The sequence below is a fragment of the Setaria viridis genome, chromosome 5 (genome assembly GCF_005286985.2).
Source record: "Setaria viridis chromosome 5, Setaria_viridis_v4.0, whole genome shotgun sequence".
NCBI lineage: Eukaryota > Viridiplantae > Streptophyta > Magnoliopsida > Poales > Poaceae > Setaria > Setaria viridis.
Window position 1 is genome coordinate 223,868 of NC_048267.2, and position 24,751 is coordinate 248,618.

Here is a 24,751-nt window from a genome sequence, read left to right on the forward strand (position 1 = left end):
GATCCGATGGATGCTGGTTATGATTGCACTTGTCAAACGCATATCCTGCATTCCTGCTACACGTTTCGTTTCAGCTGCTTACTACCTTGAGAACGCACGTCAACCTGCTACAAATATACACATGGTTTGGTCATCTATAAGAACCTGAAATAGTTCCGCGAATAGTTTAGCCAAATAGCCATATTCGTCCCTCAATTTTGGCTCAAGAGTTAAGTTCGTCCTCCAACTTTTAAATTAGTCAATCTAGTCCCTCAAGTTTTGTTTCAGGTCAAACTCATCCCTCAAATTTTTAGTAAACCAATTTAGTCCTCCATGTTTCGTTTTTTTTTGTCAAACTCGTCTCTCAAATATCATTTTTCTATACATTTCACTCTTACTACACCACCTTTTCATATGCAACTGGTATTCCAATATATAATGTGCACTATCTATTAGTTACCATAACCAATTCTTGTACACGTATCTATTGTGGATTATGTGTTTAACTCAACCTTTTTTATGCGCAACAGGTATTGTGGGTCACTACTTTTTGCCAAACCGTCCACTGTACTCATTGGTTTAGACCCGTTATTCTTAGAAAATTTCCTACTAACTCGTATGGAGGTAATCCGAATGCTTAGCCAGACTTAAAGGCTAATTATTCTTGGCAAACTAAATCTTTATATTTACCGAGACTTACCATCTAGCTGAAGAAAAAGTTGGAGTACACGTAAAAGTATACCAAGATAACTAAGATATTTCAATATAAAAATTTTGAGCTCTTGAGGGATGGGTCTGACCAAAAAAAATTAATTTGAGGGACTAGATTGGCTGGTTGAAAGTTGAGGACGAGTTTGATCCAAAAGTGAAATTTGAGGGACTAAATTGGCCAATTTTAAAGTTGAGGAGAACTTCACCCTTGAGCTAAAGTTGAGGAACGAAGATGGTTATTTTTCCAATAGTTTATCAACAAAAGCGAGGGGCAGCGTGAAATCCGTATGTTAACTCTTTCCCTTACTCAACTCAAACGGTCATTGTAACACCCTAATTTTCAACTTTTGCAATTTAATAAAATTTGCTAGAAATTAAGTACCTCAGTCTAAGGATTTTAAGGTTGCATTTCAATTTTCTTAGAAAATTAAATCTTTTTCAAAAATAAATTAATGAATTATAGAAGTTCATTGTTGCATTCATGCTGGTGCGTTGTTTTTGGTTGCTTGAATTCAAATTTGTATTTGAATTCAGTTTTGAAATCATATTTGTTTTCCTTTTTCAAACATTTTCTTTTTCCCTCTTTCTCTTTTCTCCCTTCGGCCCATTTCTCCTCTTTCGGCCCAGCGGCCCGGTGCCCCGCCTCCTTCGCACCGCGCCCGCGCCTCCGCCTCAGCCCACTCCCGCGCCGGCCCAACTCACACCTCAGCCTAGCACCGCGCCGCTCCTCCGCTTCCTCCCAATGACAGGCAGGCCCGCTCATCATCTTTATCCTCCCGCCGTTCCACCCGCGCTACAACCGACTCGGAGCCGCATCCGAGTCCGCCGCGCGCTCACCTCCGTGTCCTCCGCCTGGCTCGCATGCCAAGGCTTACTCCTCCCCGGGCTATATATACCGCCACCGCTGCACCCTGACCCCCACCTAAAACCCTAGCCACCTCGCCTGAGCTTTCTAGCACTGCCGCCACCGCCACTCGAGCCCGAGCGTCGCTGCCGCCGTCAATTTCCTTCGCCGCTGCCTCTCCGTCGCCAAGAGCACCGCCCGAAGATCCGCAAGAGGGTGAGGAGGCCGCCTGTGGGGTTGTCATGCTCTCCTATGGTTTTTCTCGCATTTCACGCTCACCGGAGCCGCGCCCTCACCGTCGAGCCGCCCTCTGAGCCTCGCGCCATCGCAGCCGCGAAAACCACTCGGCAACACCCTAGACGTGTCTGCCGTGAGCTCCTGGTCCTCCTAGTCAAGTTCCCATCCCAATCCGTGACCGGGCACTCGTTTTCGAGTTGATTCTGGCAAGTTCACAGCCGTCGCGCGCTGCCGGGTTCGTGTCGCCGACGTCCTCAACCGCTCGATCTAGATCCGACGGCTCGGATTAGATCTAGCCGGAGTCAACCGGTCCGCATACCGGTCAACTCCTGCGTCGCGCTGCAAGTTTTGCTAAAGAGTCCATGATCTTTCTGCTTTTTGCACCCGCAGTCCATTGATGTTCCAAATTAATTAGATCTAGATCCTTTTTTTCTTTCGTTTTAATCCCTGAGCTTTTGCAAAATAGTGCCCGCCATCCTAACCTTGCTCTTTTGCACGTAATTATACGCGTAATTATATTTTAGTCCTCAGTTTCTTCAAGTTTAGCCCCTGAAAGTTTTAAATCTTCGACAGCAAGCCCCTACGCTTTGTTTAGTGCATATCTTTAGCATCCTAGAACCATTTTAAGTGCTTCTTGCGTCCACGAGTTCATCTTAACGTGTAGATTAGTTTTATGAGCTTGTTTTTCTCTATTTATACTGTTTGATGTACTTTTTTCTTATTTTATTCTTTTGCTTGCTTGTATGTGCTTGTGTGATTGCGTTAGAAGGACCACAGCTCGAGGATTTCAACGGTCTAGACTTTGAAGACTACAGGCAGCCAGAGCAAGTCCCAGAAGGCAAGTCGTGTCCTTGAACATAGCTTGATCTTAAGAACTTTTACTTTTATGTTCAATAACATTTATGCCATGCACTTTAAGTCATAAACATGATGGGTCCTAATTAAGGAGTGACTAGTTTTATTCCCTGTACCTTGACCAACCTGGGTTTACATAATGTTGGGTTTACATAATGTTGGGTAGTTCATGCTTAGTTGCTCAACTTGGTTATTGTGATATTAATGAACTCAATTATTAAACTAGTTTTATTTATGCTATACCTTTCATTAATACACAAGATTCCTTGCTTAATTGGAACATGGAGAACCACCCGGGAAAATAGTACAACCACAAGAACTAAATGGCTCTGGTCTTAGTTAATTAATTAAAGACTTTAGTCTGGGGTAATCTTACCGAAAAGACAAGAGGGGCGGCGGCATATAGGGTATAACCCGATCCTCTTAGGAAGTGAGCTTTGCTAAGACACTATGCCCACTAGGGAGGTTTATGCTCTGCTACTAATTCGGAAACCTTAGCGGGTTGCCACTTACAAAGGAATCTTTGTAAAGGCCTCGTAGCGTCCCTATGCAATCACACCTCGGAAGTGTGGTATTGTGCCTAGCCCGCGCAGCATGGTTGGGTCGAACTTTTACGCGACTTGTGGGCAACCTCTGCAGAGTGTAAAACTGATCGATCAGTCGTGCTTACGATTAAGAGCGGCTTGGACCCTCACATGATTAAATTATCGAAAGATAAATTAAATTGTTGTTATTTATTTCTGTTATCTCTATTTATGTTCATATTTAATATGGGTGGTATAAACTTACGTACAGTAAATGCTAATAAAACTTGACCAACCAATTAAAATGTTGAAATGCTATTAAACCTTAGCATATCCTTGATTGGCCTTACACTACACATTCCCCACACTTACTAAGTACCAACTATAAATGTACTCACCCTTGCTAAAACCGCTGCTCAGAACAAATCAACGTTGCGCTGCTCAGAACAAATCAACGCTGCGAAGGTTCTACAAGATTGGGAGGAGTACTGAGCGTATGTGTTCTTCCAATCAACTACCTATGGAGTCGTCGTACTTGTTGAAGATCCACTACGATAATAAAAACTTTTGTGCTATTCAATTTAAAAGATGTCGATCATGTAATAATTATATACTCTCTTTATATTTACGTTATGAGATTGACTTTGATATTCACTGAAATTGTCACATGTGTATAATTTGATCCAAACACACGTTGATTTATGTATCCGGTTTTGCCTTTAAAACCGGATAAACCGGATGTGACAGCCCATTCATTCAACAATTCAAACAACTACCCGATGGGAAATCTTCAATATCGGGATAAAAACCAACACATAATGACCACCCGGTTACAGATATGTTATAGAATGATTCTCCACTTCTTTTTTACTTGTTGTATCCTGCTTCCCAGACTAGTAGAAATCTACCTAGCCAGTTACTGGCAATATTCACAATAACTCTCACCATAGAATGACCTTTGAGCAGGCCTAAGAACCTAATAGCTTCTTGATCCCAGCCTTTTGATCCGAAGTCAGCCTGGAAGGGAACTTGATGTTGAACTTAATCCGCAGATTTCCCTTCTTAGTGGGGTCCTTGGGTATCGGCATGCCCTCTCCAGGGATTACCTCTTCGTAGCTGGGATGGATTATTGAGTTAATGGGCAATGACAGGCTCCGTCCATCAAGCGTAGTAACACGTGCAGTATAGCCCGTCAGTGCTTCAACCAGAGAGATTTTCTCAGTCATGACAAGATCATTCCCATCCCGAGTGAAAACGTCGTGGGGCTTCTCGTCAATGATGAAAACAATATCAGCAGGTCTCATATTTGGAGCTTCATTTCCCTTCTCAGGAAATGTTATCTTTGTCCCCTTCTTCCAACCAGGCTTTACATCTATTGTCAGAATTTCCTCCACGTGTGAGACTCTCCTGTTTACATTGAAAATAGTAAGATTAGGGAAAAAACTGAAGCCAGCATTGACATTTTTATCTTCAACTAGAGCGAATGAGTGATGCATAAACAATGCTTAACAATTGCAGATTTGTTCCGGAAAAATAGACAACATGAAAGGGAACATGAAAAGCGAATGAGTCATACTTTTTACCAGTTCATGCACCAGCAGTGATCAGATTAGGATTATTGAAAAGGGAACATGAAAGGTAAGGTATAACAAAACGTAAAGATGGAATGGTAATTCCATAGTAATAAAATGTCAGCAATGCTAGAGAAGTAAATGATAGATTGACGGGTACATGATGGCAATCCGTTTAGTATAACAGCACATGCAATGCAGCATGATTGCTAAGTTTAGCGTTAACTAGCACAGAATTTTTAAACAGAAAAACTGTATCTTAGCCTATCAGTCACTATAATTAAATGTGCAGGTCATTTGTGCGACACCACAAGGCCAGGATAGAAAATAGTATCTGAATCTCAGGAAATGATTCTTGGATTTGTCTCTGATGGCTACATTTACAAGATATGGAAATGTTTATTCCATCTTATCCATTGCTGTTTGCATGTTATACAGGGTCAAGTTTCTGAATATATAAACTGAATCCAGAGAAAATAATGAAGCATATTCAGCTCAATTCACACACCCTAAGGATTGATCATAGAGAACAAGACGAGTAATCAATTATGCTTGGCATTTGGCAAGGAAATAAAATGATTGATCAATTATGCTTCACACACCCTAAGGATTGATCATAGAGAGCAAGACCGAGTAATCAATTATGCTTGGCCTTTGGCAAGGAAATAAGATGATTGATACGAAGGAAGGGTTAATATAGTCTTCATCACAAACAGTGGATGTTGTGGCAGTGCTGCAACACCTTAATTCTACTTCCCTCCAGTTCAAAACATATGACATTCAAAGAAAAAGTGTACATGGTGACACTCTGACAAGCAATTTTCTATGAAAATGTGACATTTCAAATAAAGATGAGTTATTAAATGTTAAGTTTCATGATGAATCTGGTAGCTTCTGTCGAAGCTAACATGTTAGTGATTATGTCTACATCAAGTTAACATGCTATTTGAAGTAGTTCAACAGCAAACCTCATCTCACTGCAGCAGCTGTGTGTGGGCATATGGCATAAACAAGTAAATAGTCTAGTCCACTATGAGAGAATTCCTTAAAAGGAGCTTACACAATACACATACCACAATTCTCATTGACGATGTGTGTACTTGATAAGGTTCTTAAATAATGGATGAAGCTTACCCATGGGCATCTATAGTCTCTCTTGAGATTTTCATCTTTTTTGTCACACCCTTGTACAGATCTGCAAGACTAACTGGAAGCCGATTCTCAATGGGAGCTGCCTTGTGTAATGGCTGCTGCATACTGGTGGAACCCTCACCGCCATAGCGTGAAGGAAAGAAGTCATTGCCAAACATAGACCGCTGGAATCCTGGTTCCCCTCTCATGCTGCCCATGCCACCCATGCCGGAGAATCCAAAGAACTCTTTAAATATATCATCCGCGCTCCTTGGATTAAAATGGAAGGAGGTGGAATGAGCCCCGCCAGGGAAGAAGGGAGATGCTCCAGGACCTCCTGCCCCTGGAGGTGGCTGTCCCTTGAGCCCTTCTTCCCCTAGCTGATCATAGATTGTGCGCTTCTGGGGATCGCTAAGTACCTGAGAGGTGACACATAGCATTGTTCAATAGATGCAAGAACTGGATATGGGGGGAAAGATCTACTGCTACCAGAAAAATGCAAAGCACAGAGTGGAATGTATAAAACGATTGTGATGATAATCAAAGCCTCCAATCGATAAGCTAACATATGGATGAAGAGAAAGTCCCTATAGAACATGCATCTACTGTTCTTCATCGTTTTCCTCATCAGCACCTTATTTGGGAAAGGCTAACTCTCACAATGTACATCATCACAATAAATAATTGCCGGGCGATATAATATACTACTAGCTGGCGAATCAAACAGTAATCTTTGCAAGGGAAAGAGAGGTATTGGTGGGAAAGCAACCTCGTATGCCTCAGAGATCTGCTTGAACTTTGCCTCCGCCTCCTTCTTGTTGGTGGAGTTCTTGTCGGGGTGCCATCGCATGGCGAGCTTCCGGTAGGCCTTCTTGAGGTCGTCGTCGCCGGCGCCGCGGTCGACGCCGAGGACCTTGTAGTAGTCGACGCCCATCTCCCTGGGCGGCGGCGGGGGCGGCGCCTCCTTGCGCCGGCGGGCGGCGCGCGCGGACGAGGTGGAGGAGGAGTCGGAGGCCCTACGCTTGGCTGGACCGGCCTCTCGAATCTTGACCGGCCTTTGGTGCCCCGCCCCCCGGTGACGGTCGAGGCCTGAGCCCGGGTCAGGGAGGTGGAGCTGGAGTTGCGCGGTGCGGGAGGAAGGAGGAGGAGAGGGGGGAGGCTACGGCTGGTGAGGAGAATATGGAGTCGGGAGCGGAAGCTTCCAGAAGCAGCAGCAAGTCGTCGTCTTGGATTGGATTCCGACGTGGGCTGGGAAAACGGCCCACTTATTATTTGTTTTGCTTGCACACCCGGCCGCCGTCGGTGGGGGGTTTCATCTTCCAGCTCACCTTGGCCCATCAAACCCTTCCTCTTCCTTTCTTCTTCCCCGGCGGCGACCAGCTAGGTTGGAGCTCGGGTATCTGCACCATTGATTGTATTAATTGCACGAATCTCAAAGCGGAAGATTGCCGGTGACGGGCTCGGCCCATGCCGATCATGCCTCCTCTCTCAAAGTTTCCTGCTCCTCTAAAAAAATAAAGTTTCCTGCTCCTCTAAAAAAAAATAAAGTTTCCTGCAATGTTTTTAGATAATAAATAATGCAAAGATTTTATTGCCTCAGTTTGCATGATGACTTCACTAGCTCCTGCCTGAGTGGTGAAGGATGGCCAATGGAGACGATATGTATTTTGAAAGTAGACGTTGACACATGATACGTTGACAGGCGCACTCAGTCCCTCTTTGATGCATGCCATTGCTATCGATGAGAATATGAGATGAGATGGTATCCCCGGCCGGATCTCCAAGTACCTGGTCATATGTGTATATTGTTAATTTTCTAACACAATACACGTGTACTTTAATTTTTCTCTCGCACCTCCAAGTGTGCTCAATATGTGCTTAACTGAAATTTAGTTTGAGCAATCCCGCTTTGTTGATTTAGCATCCCAATTTTGATCTTACCAATTGAATTTTTTTTTCATGGCATGAATAAGCGTTTGAACCTACATGTAGTGTCTGAGATGTCGAACTTCCATTCCAGGTACTTTTGTTTAAATTTTTGCTAGTCATTGATATGAGGAAAGGTAATAAAAATCTAATTAAATTGGATCAAGTCTCATTGTTTTTCGTACTTGGTCCCACTTATTTGGTAACCTCTTTAGCTGTTTAGGTACCTCAAATTTTTCCACCATAAGATTACTCTGGATGTGGGGCTCTCATTTTTTTTAATCATTGTCAAAATACTCTAATAGAAGAATTGAGTAACTTAATTAGATGAACAACAGATATTTTGGATTATTTCTTTTAATAGTGTGGTAGAGGTGGATGATTTTAGATGTAATTTTATGAGATTAGTTTAGTTTTTTCTAATGATAATAGCATAATTGCATATAATTCAAGCATGAATTTAAAGGTTACTTTAAGTTATTTTTCATAATTGTATAAATTCATGTTATTTTTAATAACAAGAATAGAGGTGGGTAATTAGATGCAACTTTAGTGGTTAATTTAGGTCATTTCCCACAATATTGGCAAATACTCATAATTTTTAGATGTAGATTTAGGTGTCGTTTCAGGTTATTTATTATAATGGTACAATATGATAATTCGGAAATATATTAGATCTATGGTTATTTTTATAAACAACGATCGTCTCTACAAATCCAATGGTAGAATCTTTAGGCCTTCTAGGAAAATTTAAAATAAATTAATTGTTCTGCTATGTTTAATGAGGATTAGCACAAAAGATGAAAACTACCTGTAATCAGTAGCCGCTAGGGAGAAGAAAAGAACATCCAGATCGAAAAAAAAGACCCATGGGCAACATATATCAACCACTACCGTCTATGGCAACCCGACGAGCGTGTTGTTGTTCATTTGTTGTCCCCTACAAAGTAGCATGCAAAAATATTTGAAAACTTTTTAAAAAATAATTGCTTGCTTTAAAAAATATTTAAAGGGAGTTTTAAAAGTTTGGGCGATCTGATTTTCAAAATTGGACTCTATCAATAGTTATGGAGAGGAGGGTGAAATGGCAAAGACCGTGATGAGCGGCTGAATGCAGTATGAAATGACACGTCTCCTGTGGCCTACGCCCTACGTGCACATAGCTAGTACACATACTCCTACTATATAAGCATTATACATAGGGAAAGAAGACAAGTGATAGTACATGATGGCATCTTGCAGTATTATTTGTAGGGCAAAATTAAAGAGGGGACTGCATGCCTTTTATATATATTAGCTCGTATCATGCATGCATCATCCGCCCAATGCAAACAGTGCACAAGAGACCGGAGGAGACACCACAGGCCATCGACAGTCGTCGTCCCCTCTAGCTATCTCCAGCTGATCGATATCCATGGCATCTCTCAGTCCCTTCCACTCACTGTATAGGAGCCTTGGTAATAAAACAAAAAGTTTCTACTAACCTCATAACTTTGCTCTAGCTACTGTTTAAACTTTGACCTTTAATTTTCTCACATATCCACCATTAAGCATCTCAAAATGTGCGATGTACTCAAATGTATATTTTATAACAAATATAACGATACTTTTAGTGTTTTAGTTAAAATTGGAATGACTTGTAATTTGGAACGGAAGGAGTATTTGTGAAGGGGGATAGTATATTGTTTTGCGAAACACCAATACTTACATGCATTGCAGCAGCATGTATAGTAGTAAGTGGTTTGTGTGCACAAACACAACACACGCACACAATGCTGCTCGATGATGGAGACGGATCGAACAGGATAGATCGATATGCATGCATATATGGGCCCTAGCTAGCTGCAGACTAGCTAAGTGCGTACTGCCGTGTTGCCTCCATCACCACGTGCTATGTTTCTTACTACTACATACCTACTCCGTCAACGCAATTTCTATTCTTTCAGATCGATCCAGCAGCTTCACATAATTAGTAATTTTGAAACGTGCGCCAAAGCAATGCAATTAGACGGGTCGCAGCCAAATCACAAACGCAAGGAGTAATTAATTAAAATAAGTAAATCCATCAGAAACATTCACCCTGTTGCATATGACGTACGCAGGTTCAGTTTGTTGACGTGCTAGGTGTTAGGCTACATGATCGATCGATCACAAACGCATATCGATCGATCTGTTATGTAGTAGCGGTACATTACACTACACGCACAGTGCTGCTAGCTGCAACTGCAACCGGCAGATCGAGATCACCAACGTACGAATCATTGTTTGCTAAAGAAAAGTTGGCTACAACTGCCATCATCGGTTCCTCTCTTTTTTTTGTTCGTGCTTTAATTTGTTTACTTGCTCTAAAAACGCTTTATGTGGCAGATATACCAACTTTATTTCCTTTTTAGATATTCCGAACGACCAAGAGTACGTGTTACAATTGAACTTGGACATATATAATTAATGTCTGTACAGATATACTCCCTCAATTCATTTTTACAACAGTGCCTAGTTTGACTCTGCAAAATCGATCTTTAGCCATATTTTTTTTCCAACCATTCTAAATTTCTCTACTTATAAAATCATAGATAGCAATTATCAAAGGATATATTTATAGAGTCCTAAAGAAGAGAAACCGACATATATAACATGCGAATACGATGCACTACTTTATTTGACTAGATCAGGTTCTTGATATATTAGCTAGGTACTTTTTGAAGGAGCTCAAGACATATGTATTATATATTATATAGTAATAATTCTTTTTTGTCACATTATTTGAGTGTCATTATCTGTATATTAGCTCATGGTCAAAGGTTTGATCACTTTTATAAAATTCAATAGCTAGGGAAATATTAATTATAATAGCTAGCTAGGCCGTACTTAACAGTGAGCTAGGAGACACGCACGCACACACACAGAGGATGCAGATTGTGACTGTGGTGGCCGGAGGTACAAATACATTTTGCGTTACAATGGAAAAGGACATTTTTGTTGGTCAAATTTAGCCGGTCGGCAGGCACTGAGATATGCAGGTCGAGATAAACGCTGCGGATCGATGCCAACAGTGTAGTGTCTGGCACGCTACCAGTCGGTGTACAATAATGTAATGTAATGTATGCACACGGGAGTGAGAGAGAGACGGGCGTTGGCGTTACCACAAAAGAAGACTATAAAGCAAGTGGGGAGAGCTGAGGGAGAGAGAGAGAGATCTGAGCTAGTGCAAAGGACGGAGGAGGGCGGGTTTATTTGTGGTGGACATGCGTCCTCCTGTCCTGGCCCTAATACTCCAAAATCACCACCAAACTAGTCTTGTAGCTAGTCCTTTGCTCTCATCTTCCTCCTCTTTCTTTCCCCTCTATCTCGCTCTTGCAGCTAGCTGCTCTATCCATTCGCCGGGCAGCAGAGATCTCCATCCTTATTACACACTACTGAGCTCATCCATCTATCAGCTTGCTTGGCATATACCTCTCTCTCTTTCTCCCTTATTGCCGGCGATTACGATCAAAATTAAACTAGACACATACAGCTGATTGCATCTGTACCAAGAGCGAGCGACCTGGCTAGCAATTTAGTAGAGCAGGCCAGGTACTGATTGTTGCTTGCCACTACTGTACTGCTAGATCGAAGCAGCTAGCCTGTGCAGCAGCAGCAGGTTGATCGTCGTCGATGCTTGAGGTGTCGAGCCTTCGGAGCCCTAGCAAGGCGGCGGATCAGCGCGGGTTCGTCGGCGACCATGTCGGGTTCCCGACGTCCGCCGGCACCGACGACTTCATGGTGGACGACAACCTGCTGGACTACATCGACTTCAGCAGCTGCTGCGACATGCCCTTCTTCGACGCCGACGGGGACATCCTCCCCGACCTGGAGGTCGACCCCACCGAGTCGCTTCTCGCCGAGTTCTCCTCGCCGGAGACGAGCCCGGCGGCGGCAGACGGCGGCGGCGGCGCTGAGGCCAAGCCGCCGGACGAGAAGCAAGAACAAGTAGCGGCGAAGACAGCAGCAGCAGAAGAGACGAAGGCAGACGATGACGAAAAAACAGCAGCAGGAGGTGTAGTAGTGACGAGGAAGAGGAACGGGGATGAGGTGACGACGACGGAGGAGGATTCTGCCGGCGCCGGGGCCGGGTCCGACACCAAGTCGTCGGCGGCGGCGGGTGGCCACAGCAAGAAGAAGGCGTCGGCGGGCAAGGACTCCAACGGCAAGCGGAAGGTGAAGGTACGACCTTATCCACTACTTGCCCTAGCTAGATATGATGTACATATATATACATATATATATACTATACTATGTCAAGAAGAGTAGATGGAATCGAGGTGCAAGGATCGGAGTATATAGTAGTAATAATAATAATAGTAATCTCCGCTAGCTAGCTGATCTCTTCTCTTCATTTGTTGGAAAGAAAGAAAAGAAAAATCAAATCTTGCAGATCGATATAGATGATTCGATCAGATCTGACGCACAACACACAAGCAAATAAAGTGGCTGGTACAGGCATGCATCGATCACGGGATGGAGCTGAGCTGAGCTAGCATCCATGGGAGGGAGACGTGGATTTGGCTGGCCTGCACCCTGTAGCTGCAGGAGGCAAGTCACAGCTAGCCATGGATCACTCGCCCAGATCATCACAGCTACTAGCTAGCTGCTCTTGTTGCATGAAATAGATAGCAGTAGGCTGCTGGGCGGCGGCCAATGAATCCCCGTGCATGTGTTATACCCTTTTCCCCCGGATGATAATTGGCAGCAGCAGCAGCAGCAGCAGCATGCTGAAATGAAAGAGCCAGAGGCAGAGGGGTGTCACGGGATGGATGGATCTCATAGTCATCTCCCAGTCCCAACCCAACCAGCTGCTCGCATATACGTACCAAGGACAAACAGTAGCCTTGCTATCTTTTTGACCCTTTCCCCGGCACAGGTTGCACAGCCTATCTTGTCTTGGCTCCCATATGCAGTAAGGATAAAATCTAGCAACTTTTTACGGATTGCTCTTTTTTTTCATTTTTCTTTGATTTGCTTTCATTTCCCTTTATGCATGTAGCATGCATGCAGCATGCGTGTGCATGGGCGGATGCATGTATTATTCATCAGAAAATTAAATCAAGATGCATGCATGTTAACATGTACATGATGTTACGTACACAGGTGGACTGGACGCCGGAGTTGCACCGGCGGTTCGTGCAGGCGGTGGAGCAGCTGGGCATCGACAAGGCCGTGCCGTCACGGATCCTCGAGATCATGGGGATAGAGGGCCTCACACGACACAACATTGCAAGCCACCTCCAGGTACCTACCTGCTCTACCCATTTGCTGATTTGCACATATGTCAGTCAGTGTGCCCATTAACATTGTTATACATGCATGTTGGATGAACAACATATAACAAGCCGGTGGTCTTACAATAATACATGCAAAAGCTCCACATACAATATATAAGCTGAATGGTATTATTGAGCGTCGTCGATGCAGGTTGTAGTTTGCGATATCTCATGTGCTTCATTAGTTTGTCCTTTAGTTTGGATGTAATAAGCATAACAAGTATATACTATTACAGTGGCGGCCTGATCTAGCTAGGGAACACACGACATATGGAGCATTGTCCATGCATGCCAGTGATAGTACCAGTGCAGTACATTGTTCTACATGGTAGCTAGCTAGGTGATCATCATGTGAATGAAGAATCATCTTCTGTTTTTTTTTAAAAAAAAAATCCCCCTCATTTTTATTGAGGAGAGACTATGGATCATGCATGCGTTACCAGAGGCTCGATCTGGCTCTGGGTCTCTGCCAAAGCAAGCGAGTCAGTACATGCAATGGGCTAGCTGCTAAAAGTGAAATAAAGCATATATACTCCATATGTTTGAAACATGCACGCACACAGCAGGTGGCATGCATTATCTATGTTGCAGGCTTGCAGAAGCAAAGCAAAGGCATAGCAAATTGGATTGGACTGCAAATATTCCTTTGCTGAAACCGTGCAAGGAGGAGACGCCAAACTGTTTCCATGGAGAGTGGTACCGGCGCTGCATCGGCCTTGCTGCTGCTGCGGCATCCTGCCTGTCCCTCCAGGCCCGGCCGGGCCCCTCCCACCTTGCTGCGCGCATGCTCTGTCACCTCCCCGATGAGACCATCACAAAAGTTTTCTTTAATTATTTATTTAAATAATTAATCCTTGTGCCGTAGATTGGCACCATGCATCTTGCTGTGTCATACGTACTTATATATGTGTGATGGTGAAACTAAACTAACATGTGCATGATTAAACATCTCGTGCCGTCACATTTCGCATGGATGCTGCTGCTGCTGCATGATTTAGTTAATTTTACTCATGGTGTGTGTGCAGAAGTACCGGTCGCACAGAAAGCACCTGATGGCTCGGGAGGCGGAGGCCGCCACCTGGGCGCAGAAGCGGCAGCTGTACGCGGCGGCGCCGGTGGCGAGGAAGGTGGAGGCGGCAGCTGCTGCAGGGCCGCCGTGGGTGGTGCCGACCATCGGGTTCCCGCCGCCGCCGCCGCCGGCCATGGCTCCTCCTCCTCCGCCCTTCTGCCGGCCGCTGCACGTGTGGGGCCACCCTCCCACGGCGGCGGTGGAGGCTCCGGCGACGATGCTGCCGGTGTGGCCGCGGCACCTGGCGCCGCCCCGGCCGTGGGTGGACCCGGGCTACTGGCACCAGCAGTACAACGTGCGTGCTCGTCCTGCCTTGCATGCTGTTGCTATAGTGGTGCATGCATGTGACTCGCTCGCTCCAGCTCCTTTTGGTTTACAATTTGGCAGCTTGCGTTCTCAGCTTTGGCTGCAATGCAATCGGTAGCATATATATGGATCGGAGTAGTAATTATATATATTGACTGACTGGTGATTATTTACCATGCATCGTCTAATAATCTGCAGGCGGGCAGGACGAAGTGGGCTCCGCCGCAGGCAGCAGTGACGCAAGGGACGCCGTGCGTGCCTCCTCCGCCCGCCATGGTCCAGCTGCCCAGGTTTCCGCACCCCATGTACAGCAGACCACCCGTGATGGTGCCTCCGCCGCCGCCCCCGCCGACGACGACAACTACAAAGCTCGCCGAGTTGCAGCTTCAGCTCGACGCGCACCCGGTATGTGCTAGCTGCATATATTAGTAGTTTTAATTGCATATATGTGTATGTATAATATTAATTATGATCTATCCATCGACTACTTGGAATGGAATTAATAGTCCAAGGAGAGCATCGACGCAGCCATTGGAGACGTTTTAGTGAAGCCATGGCTGCCGCTGCCGCTGGGTCTCAAGCCGCCCTCCCTCGACAGCGTCATGTCCGAGCTGCACAAGCAAGGCATACCCAAGATCCCACCGGCGTCCTCCACCGGCTGATCCATCGATGATGATGTGGCAACTACGTACTCGCCGACATGTACAATAATAAACTAGTGGCTAGCTAGTGTAGCAGCAATGGATATGATTGGCTTGATGAGCCTGTCAATCTACGTCGTTATTGACTAGTTTTTGCTCTCAGCTAATAATACATGCACACTACCTGTCTACTAGTGATCTACTAGCTGCTAGCTAGCTAGGCCTATTTGAGAGTTGAGAGCTTCTTGCGTATGTAATGTATTCTACTCGGCCGGAACGGGACTGATGAAACTATGTGATCCGTGCATGTGTAATAAATAAACGGAATTATTTATTGCAATGCATGCAAGAGGAACATCCGACGAGTGAGTGTAGTGCTACTAATATATGACCTGGAAAGAAAGATACTAACTAATGAAAGCCTAGCTTGGACGACAGACTGCTGCTGGACATGCTCTCATGGAGGCATGGTCCCAACCAACGACTTCATCCGGCAGTGCGCCCTTCATAAAGTCACGCTGCCTTCCCTCAGAATAAAAGAATGTTACAGTTATACTACAGTGGTAAAAACCGCTGGCTCCATATTATATATATATAGAAAGATTTGTAATTTCAAAACAAAATCGATACAGCACATGCACGTAGGCGGGGAAAAACTTCAGCTACCGGTCCCAAATCTCAACGCCCGCATACATTCTCAACATGTCCTCAACAAACTCCACGACAACTTGACGTTTCGAGCCCAACCAACAGGAACAACAAGGCCCTGTGCAAACCCTACTACCCCTACTCAACTTCTTTGATGATCCTTCGCTTCCTGAAGGGCTGCACGGGCATGCTCCCTGGAGCGCTGTGCTTTCGCCTTCTCTCCTCTTTCCGGTTCTCGGCTTCAATCATCGTACGCCGCATGTTGGCTGCCTTGTAGATTGGCTTCGGTAGGTGTCGATGCCTGCAATAACAAATCAATGGTGCAACCATTAAGCAACCTAATGGTAAGAGACACTAGAAGCTCATCAACTACTAATGGCAAGAGACTCCATCAAGTATTTCCCCATGCATGCCAAAAAGAAGGCAATAGTAGCTTACCGCACAATCCGCTTCACTTCTGGGAGGTGCTTGTACCTCTCCTTCACAGCATCCAGGTATTCTTGTTTTTTGCGCTCCCGTGGAAGAAGCTGCACAAGAGATTTATTCACAATCACATACAGGACTCGACAGCGATTCGTTAATGAACTCCCCTAGAGAGTAGAGATTATGCACAACCTATGATATTTTTTGCCCACAAACTAAAAAATCACAAGTTACCAAAGGTAACTAGTGCAAACATATATAGGTGTCCATAAGCTAATAAAAGAGAAAGTGAGCAAATGCGGAAACAAGCAGTGCAACCACTAACAAGAACAAGGCACAATCATGCCCCTCATCAGTTTCAATCATACATGTCTTTGACCTCACAAGCTAAGCTACACAAATGATTCCAAAACAGAATCCCTCACTGAAGGAGACTGAAGAAAAGAGCATTGCTTTGCTTCCACAATCCACATACATGTTCTCACTAGGAGTTCCTGAAGCAAGCTGCCACCTAATGCACACAAGACCAAAACTATTCTGGACCCAAAATGCGCAGGCACCAAATAGCTAATGCAGCAGTTTTCAAGCAAGCAGGTAATTTCCAATATTGAAATCAACTGACCCCCAAAAACAAAAAAAAGTTAGACCAAACATGGTCAGGGGACGCCACTGAGCTGACTCACCATGTAATCCCACTTAGCTGCTGGTTCACTTCTCTATGCATGGACCGTGTCATTAATGGTAAAGGAAAATAACTATATGATGGGTCAAATGGTCTGTACAATTCATCCACTCGGATCCTTATTGAAAAATACATATTAAAGAGCATCTACATTCATAATCCAGGTGCCATGTGAACTTGCCAGAAAAGCTACCACCGGAACTCGGCAAGGACTCTGAATAACAGCAGGCAACAAACAAGCCCAAACACACAGCAACTTGCAAGCAGTGAGTGGCATTAGAAAACTTACAACTCCGAGTTGTTCCGAAGCTTTGGACTTCCACAGCCGAAGATTTGTATCATCACTGCCAGAGACTAGATAGGTCCCGTCATAGGTGTACTTCACACAAAACACCCTTCAAAGTTGTATGGTAAATCGATTAGAAACTTACAATAACATTTGTGGTAAATACCAAGAGATATCTTTCAGAAAAAAGATGCATAGAATGTAAAAATCAAGAATTCATTAGTACTGAACTAGTTTCCGAAACCATACAGAAATCAAATTCAGTACAAGTATGCCCCACGCCCCATTTGGAGACCTATATCAACATAGGCGGACCTCCCAACCGATCCACTCAATATAACAGCATAGAGATTTTGAGGGCAACATAAATAGGCAGTAATTGGTCTCAAAGAAAAAAGATAGAGGCTATAAGTTAGGCATAAAATCCCACTCTGGACTCTGGTCTAAAAGATGAGAGCACCAACAATAACTAAAGGGGAAAAAATGAAAACTGCAAAAGTGGTGTAGTAGAAGAACCTTTGCATCCTCTTGGTGTGGTAAATCTCTCTGCTATGATCACCAAGATAATTAAAAATCCTTACCTGCAAAAGTATTATATATATGTCAACTAGTAGAAATCACAAATACATACTCAAGAGTATGAAAACATTGCAAGATCTTTAGGGGTTAACATACTGTTCTATCATAGGAACCAGTAACAAATTCACGCCCTGTCGGTGAGTAGTCAATATCCATCCTGAAAACCCAAATCCATGTAAGATGACCCCACAAATTAAAAGAAGAAACTAAACAGGCATGCTATGAATTTGACAAGTACAGATCAACTACACAAAATAATATCTTCTGTGCTTATGAGGAGCACAACAAGTGTGTCTTCAGAAGTCGAGACATAATTGATCAATGGCAAGACAAAGTAGCAAACCCACCACAGAACTAAGTGCCAAATCCAGTTTTGTTTTCTCTATGTACCCTTCGATTCATTCCAATGTTCTTCAAATTGATAAGAGATATATACCAGCCAGGGCAATATTCATAGGTTCTTCAATCTTTCCTTAATATTCATCTACTTAAAAAAATAGCAAAGAAGATAATTTTTCTGAAAAATACACTTACACTGCCGAAACATGGCCTTTGTGAACAATTTTGGCTTCATCCAGCCTTCTAGCATCAAAGGAGTAACAGTTTGTGTCTTCATTTGCCTAGCCAAAAAAAAAAGACATCAGTTCTGAAATGCTGGAGTGCCAGACTTAACAGCTAGTTAAACTTATGATAGCCAGAATTTCTGACAGTTCAAGCAAATATAAAAATAAGATTTATCTTACAGCAGTAAAGTTCATGGGCTCCCTTGGGTTCCAGCATACCGAATTGCACCTTGTCTAAGCAAAGTATAAATCAGGTTGTACACAATTCAGTAGATACGAAAATAGAGGCTAGAAGAAATGGATATTTTGTCAGGATTTAAAAATGAGAATGCAACTAACCTTCATTATTAGCTTTCTAGCTGGAGATGACATGCGCAGGTCATAAAGTGTTAGACTCCGATCACTGAAAAAATGAGACCACAAAAGTCAGCATTCTCTTCATTGAGATGTTACATATGTCCATATCTCCAGTACTACATTGACATCAAAACATTGTTAAGCATATCTCCAGTACTACATTGACATCAAAACATTGTTAAGCGTATCTCCAGTACTACATTGACATCAAAACATTGTTAAGCAATTTATAGTGACCACAGCCAAACCAACAATTTGCTCCTCAACAATGAGGTAAATACCACAGTGAAGACTGTCTAGAACTTATATAGCCAAACTAGCCCAACCATAAAATGGGCCATTGTGGAAAGGTCTTCCCAAGACATATCTAATCCTCTTGGTGATACCATTACATATCTGTGAGATGTGGCCATGCTAACCAGAGTGATTGACCTCTGGAAAACAAGATTATAAGGAACTGAAATTTTCTCACAAGGCCCTTCACAACTAAAATAACATTGACAACAAGCAATGGTATTAAGGTTACCAAGCACAAAAAGAAATGCACATTCAGTTCATTCAAGTTGCATGCTGCCCTGGGTTTAATAAATCCATAGCAAAACAATTAGAAACATATCAAATTTACCGATAAAACAGAAAATTTACCTGGCTGATGTAATCAAAATATTGCAATCTCCAGGATCAAATCGCACAGAAAGAACTGTATCTTTACCCCACTCAAAGCTATTTACTGGCTCCGACCTGTGCAAATAAAATCAGCATTGATGCTGTTAACACATAGAAACAAATCTGAAATTTCTAGAAATGAATCATTAAAATTATACCTGTTAGGATCCCATATATCAACTTGAGCACCAACAGTTGCAAAAAGATTACCATCCCACTGGTGGTCAGCACCCCTAAAAGTAATGAGCACAAAGATTATTATTACACTTTTTGGAGATAAAAATGAGAGGAAGGTAAGGTACGACAAAAATGAAGCCCTTACCAGAATGCATGCTTCCAGGTATAGACTGCTGATGGCTGCAGACCAAGTTGGTGAATTGAAAAGGTGAGAAACAGAATTCAAGTAAAATAAAAAGAATGTGTCTATCCAGTGCATGCCTGGGAAGTGTCTCCAATGTGATCGCTAGTGTCCACCATTTTAAGCATTGGAACTTTCCAGAGTCGAACACTGCAACCAATGAGAGGGTAAGTGTACGGTAATAACACAGATAGCAGAAATCATAAAATTGCTTCACTGTGACCTGGCAACACTACAATCTCATAAAATTGATTAGGGTCTAGACAGCACATGAATAATACATATAAACCAACATCCCATGGGAAGGCACCCAAGCTTTTTAGTACAGATGATTCTTAGGCAAATCAACAAAACCACTCCAGAAATAGGCTATCAGGTGATGCTCTAAACTATTGGCATCTTTCAGCTTTATTATCCCAAATCCCACCAATATCATGCCTAGTTGCCTACAGTAAGTTCTACTCAGTTGTATGTAAGTGCGCAAGACGTATTACTGCCACCTGAACCAAGTGGACGCTAGAACACCTCTTTATAAAAGACAAAGAAGGTGATATCCACAAGTAACTTACGTGCAGTCAACGCCACATGATACAAGAAGATCGCCTTCCGTGGATGTTGTTAGACCTCGTACGGCACCTTGGTGTCCAGGGAATTGGCAAACTGTCTTCCTGTGTTGTCATTGATGCAAAAGTCAAAATAAATTACTTTCATATATAAGATAATGATATAGATCCAAGAACCAATTGACAAAACAGATATCGAATGGCAAGCAAAAGAAGTGATCCTCAGTAAAGTAGATTACAGCAGCAGTACCTCGCAGCAATGTCCCAAAGGCGAATATCTGCCAAGAAAACAGAAAGATTAGATTTTACCATGTATTATCCAAGTTTCAAGTGGATTGGTAGATAAAGGTAAATCATGATTCTTTTTTTTATGTCAAAATATGAAAGTAATGCAGAGGGTGAACAATGTTCTACAGTTAAGTATAAAATATGAAACATAATGAACAGGATGAGCCATTTTCAACAATTAAGGAATGGTTGAATAAAAAATCAGGTTGCAGAATTGCATACCATGGCTACAACAAGCATGGTACTATTTGTAAATATATCACAATGTGGAATAACTTTTCTAACTCTATGTTGATAACTCAGACCAACATATAATTATGTTTTTTTGGGTGTGCACAAGTCACCTACTGTATGCTAAACAAGTTCTAGGCCTTCTAACTGGCAGTGACAATGCTTTGTTTGCTCTCGAGCATTCACATTATACATTACTTTTCTATGTGTCAACTCCTGAAAATTGTATCTTACATGACAGACTTGCAGTAGTGTCCACAAATGAGTGACAGAAGGCAATTACCATTGACTGCATGCTAAAGGCCATTTTACCGTCTCTTCGCAAGAAAGTGCAAATATTGCTTAACTGCCATTACAAACAAATGCAGGGAAACGTTGCAGGTCTATATTTCATTTTGTAAGTACACCTAAATAGCATTACTAAAATGTCACTGAACCAGAGGACTGGAAGGTTGTCTATGCAGGGGAAGAATACGACGAGAGTTCACTAGAAGCAGTTGACAGTTATAGGACACAAATGAACTCAGGAATACAATCTCTGATTAGTATAAAAAATAAGGCCCACACTAGAAACTAGAAAGTCACGATACCGTAAGTGTGTACTTGTATGATATATTGATATAAGTTTTTGATTTGATTGAACCATCAACTCAAGAGGCAAGCAATATTGTGCAAACACAGTGAACAATATAAAAGCTACTAGAGAAGTAGGTTATTACCTCCATCCATTGAACCAGAAAATATTGCTTTCAAATGATTGGGGTTTTTGGCCATGCACGATACCGCATCCATATGTCCATCCATAGCTCCAATAAATGGCTTAGCAAATATCTGGAGAACGAGAGCAGTAAATTTCTCATCATCACAACAAAAACGAAGTAAAGAAACAAAACATGAATTCAAGAGTTCAAGGAAAGGAAGAAACATACTTTCTCTAACTTTGCAGCATTAAGTGCACGAGTGTACTCAACGGCTTTCTCTTGACTACGAAGCCCTGGATCATAGTTGCGGAATACTTTCTGTTGAGACCAATAAGTGCAGTTGGGAATGTCAGTGGTAGAGGAAAGTAAAATTTCAGTGCCTAAATGATTGACATGCACTTGGGCTATATTTTAAAGACTTGCATCCGATAAAACAGAAAGATCACTATTTCGTAATCATGTACACCCTTTTTTACATTTGATGGTGCATGCTGAAGGTTTCAAATTATATTGCTATCATGATGAAACAGGAACTCGACACTTATTAGCACACACTTCATCCTGAAACTCGTAAGTGTACAGAATGCAAGCCTTTACCCCTCAATGGAAGTTGCAAGAGGGCAACCTAAATGTCAAATTGGTTAAAAAGCTACGGCATCTTGTGGGGGGAACATAATTTTGACAAAAAGGGATTAAACTGCCCCCTCATTTTTTTTGAGGGCAAACTGTCCCCTCAAAAATTGATGCTACCATACTTTCACTAGTCAGGAACAAGGACCAAAAACAAAATAGATGCCAGAGAAACTCTTCAGCAACTAGATTTCATTCATAAACCGAGTTGACTGGGTCACTCACTCATAGGGTGAAGAAGCAGAAGAACGAATTCGATGCTCCTACAATTTTTATATTAGATATAAAGCGACGGTGCAGTGTTGCCTACCTGCAGGTCCTGGCTGCGGTCGCGCGTGAACTCGTCGGTGGAGCGCGATATCACCTTCACCCTCATCGCACCCGCGGGATAGGCGAGACAGGAGAGCACTTGGCGAGGAGAAGCGGGCGAGGAGCTAGGGTTTTGCGCCGCGCCGCAAGCTTCCTGACCTCCAAACCCTCGCCCGCCGCCGCCGCCGCCGCCGCTGTCGAGGGGAAAACACAAACGGGAGAGAGACAGAGAGAGAGAGAGAGAGAGAGAGAGAGAGAGAGAGAATGCTGCTTCGAACCAACGGCTCAAAGCGATTAGGTCGTGCAGCTTCTATAAAAATGGGCCGAGCCGAATCAGCTTTTACGGCCCATATTAAGCCTGTAACAGACGGCCCAACCCAGACTGACTCCTGTCTAGGATTACAGAACTGCCACGGCAGCACAAGAGCTAGCCGGAAAACCCCATCCATCTCCGCTCCGCCACCACGATGGCCGCCGCCGCCGCAAGGTCGCTTCTCCGCTCGTCGGCCTCCCTTCTCCGCGCTGCCCCGGCGAGGTCCTCCACCTCGTCGGCTGCGACACGTCCGCCTCTTCGGCGCGCGTTGGCTGCTCCTCCCCGCCTCCTCAGGTACGGGCCCGCCCGCCGCTCTTCTCTGCCCCTCTTACTCTTAGCAAAATAGCAAGCAAGATACGAAGTTGTGATCTACTGGTGGTGATGGCATTGGTCTTCGCGCAGGTCGCCCGTCGAGTCGAGCTTCTGCGTGGAGTCGCTTCTGCCGCTGCACAGCGCCACCGCCGGCGCGCGGATGACGTCCATGCTTGCCATCCCTGGCCGAGGCCTCGGCTGGCTCACCCAAGGTAAAAACTGGAAAATGAAAACCACTCTACTCTTCAACTGCACTGGAACTACTGAGCATACTAGCATTTGGCCCAAGCTATCAATGTAATTGCCTGAACAACATCGATTGTGCAAACGAGAACATGCACTGTGCTGCCTTGGTTAACATCTGTCCAAATGTGTGCATAACGATTCTACTCCTTCCTTGACATCTATAGCCTGTTGTTTTAGCAGTGCAAGCTTAGATCGCGACTCTCTGCCATGTTTCTGTCTTTTAGGTTGATGTGTGTCATCTCATGCTGGCATCATCCTGTTTCTAGTTTTTCTATTCAAAGAGACACATTTTCTATAGTTCTTTTCATTTCTTGCTGTAGGACCTGATGAAATTAGATGAAGAGCAACGGGGGAAAGGTGACCACTAGAATGCCTCCACCATTTTTGCTTAAATGCGGTCGAATGTTACACAGCGTGCAACCTTAGATGACTAACATATTCTGTCTTGTGAGTTGAAGGTTGCTTTGCTTACGAATGAAACAGCCTATTAGTTATAAACCATAATTTAAGTCCACCAACTTGTCACCATGGCTACCTGATTTTCAGAGAATGCATAGGTGGAGGATAATGGTTGGTCCACAAACTGGTTTATTATTGAGCCAATGAGCCTTCAAGGTGTTGTATTATCTAGAAAAAGGACAGAAATAGTTTATTGTACCAGAGGATGTATTATTATAAAGTTCATAACCTTCCCAATCTGCTTTGAAGAATTCAATTACATCATTTATAAAGTTTGCTCTGGTCCAAAATTAAACAAATTGGTTTACAAGTGTTACAAATTCACTGGGGAAGATGAAGCAAAATTGATTTGAGAAATACTCAAGTAGGAACTATGTGCTAAAGCAGTCTTGAACCAAATGCTTCGATAGATGTTTTTGTAGTTTGTAGCAGTTAGCAGACTATATTGCACTTTCTGTTGATGTAAGAGGCCGTGCATTATTTTGTATGACTTAAGGCTGTATTTAGCTTTGCATCATAATACTGAATAAGAAAAAACTTGTGGGTTGCAGCCTGCCCTACGGGGAAAACCATATTAGACAAAGACCCTGTAAACATGTGGTGTGCTAACATGGATCATATGAAATATCTTTTCCTGAATTTTTTGAACAACTCTGACCCCAAATTGATATATGGTTATCTGTACAACAGCTGAAACGGATGGAGTATGATGCTAGCGCTTTAGGAACCAGGAGATCCGTGGTTTACAAGTTCTTTTGTGACCCTGCAGAATGAGTTGACAAAAAAGAAGAAGTATGCTTTATTTATCTGTGTATGCGAACGGTGATGATGACTTAATAAAGAATTCTGTATGCTGCCCAGGCCTTTTCTCTTCTTCGCTGACCAAAATCATAATGTAATGAGAATTGTGGCAGGAACTAAGATAGTGGAAGCATAGATTTGCTTGGCATGGCTTCTTCGTTTATCGTGATCTGGTGATTAACTGAAATGCTTGCAAGATGCAAGACGTGTGTGCTATTTATCATCATATAGGGTGGTCTTTA

At 43.3% G+C, this 24,751-nt stretch overlaps 4 protein-coding genes across 7 annotated transcripts; 2 read left to right on the forward strand and 2 right to left on the reverse strand.

Annotated features, from left to right (window-relative positions):
• Positions 1-3,913: 3,913 nt before the first annotated feature.
• On the reverse strand, positions 3,914-7,029 carry LOC117856402 (uncharacterized). The gene is made up of 3 exons (XM_034738779.2): positions 6,622-7,029; positions 5,856-6,271; positions 3,914-4,557 (listed from the first exon to the last, which is right to left on the reverse strand). The coding sequence occupies exons 1-3, from the start codon at positions 6,784-6,786 to the stop codon at positions 4,119-4,121; spliced, it is 1,020 nt and encodes a 339-aa protein (XP_034594670.1). The 5' UTR covers positions 6,787-7,029; the 3' UTR covers positions 3,914-4,118.
• A 3,927-nt stretch (positions 7,030-10,956) lies between these two features.
• Positions 10,957-15,434, forward strand: LOC117855601 (probable transcription factor GLK2). 3 transcript variants are annotated; one of them, XM_034737981.2, is made up of 5 exons: positions 10,957-11,975; positions 12,906-13,046; positions 14,104-14,442; positions 14,652-14,858; positions 14,960-15,434. In XM_034737981.2, exons 1-5 carry the CDS (start codon positions 11,433-11,435, stop codon positions 15,113-15,115), a joined length of 1,386 nt encoding a protein of 461 aa, XP_034593872.1. In that variant the 5' UTR covers positions 10,957-11,432; the 3' UTR covers positions 15,116-15,434. The 3 variants fall into 3 exon arrangements, with proteins under 3 accessions (XP_034593872.1, XP_034593873.1, XP_034593871.1); XM_034737980.2 differs by having other exon boundaries at positions 10,959-11,981; XM_034737982.2 differs by lacking the exon at positions 14,960-15,434 and having other exon boundaries at positions 10,957-11,981; positions 14,104-14,567; positions 14,652-14,838.
• Positions 15,435-15,650: 216 nt separating this feature from the next.
• On the reverse strand, positions 15,651-22,607 carry LOC117855602 (uncharacterized). Its single transcript, XM_034737983.2, has 17 exons — positions 22,380-22,607; positions 21,668-21,757; positions 21,458-21,569; positions 20,470-20,497; positions 20,226-20,324; positions 19,737-19,806; positions 19,621-19,655; positions 19,457-19,531; positions 19,278-19,373; positions 18,615-18,678; positions 18,456-18,509; positions 18,247-18,332; positions 17,809-17,869; positions 17,650-17,714; positions 17,137-17,242; positions 16,181-16,269; positions 15,651-16,043 (listed from the first exon to the last, which is right to left on the reverse strand). Exons 1-17 carry the CDS (start codon positions 22,443-22,445, stop codon positions 15,881-15,883), a joined length of 1,359 nt encoding a protein of 452 aa, XP_034593874.1. The 5' UTR covers positions 22,446-22,607; the 3' UTR covers positions 15,651-15,880.
• A 149-nt stretch (positions 22,608-22,756) lies between these two features.
• On the forward strand, positions 22,757-24,657 carry LOC117855607 (protein NUCLEAR FUSION DEFECTIVE 6, mitochondrial). 2 transcript variants are annotated; one of them, XM_034737990.2, is made up of 4 exons: positions 22,757-22,985; positions 23,094-23,215; positions 23,570-23,606; positions 24,399-24,657. In XM_034737990.2, the coding sequence occupies exons 1-3, from the start codon at positions 22,846-22,848 to the stop codon at positions 23,587-23,589; spliced, it is 282 nt and encodes a 93-aa protein (XP_034593881.1). In that variant the 5' UTR covers positions 22,757-22,845; the 3' UTR covers positions 23,590-23,606; positions 24,399-24,657. The 2 variants fall into 2 exon arrangements, with proteins under 2 accessions (XP_034593881.1, XP_034593880.1); XM_034737989.2 differs by lacking the exon at positions 23,570-23,606 and having other exon boundaries at positions 22,776-22,985.
• The last annotated feature ends 94 nt before the right edge of the window (positions 24,658-24,751 follow it).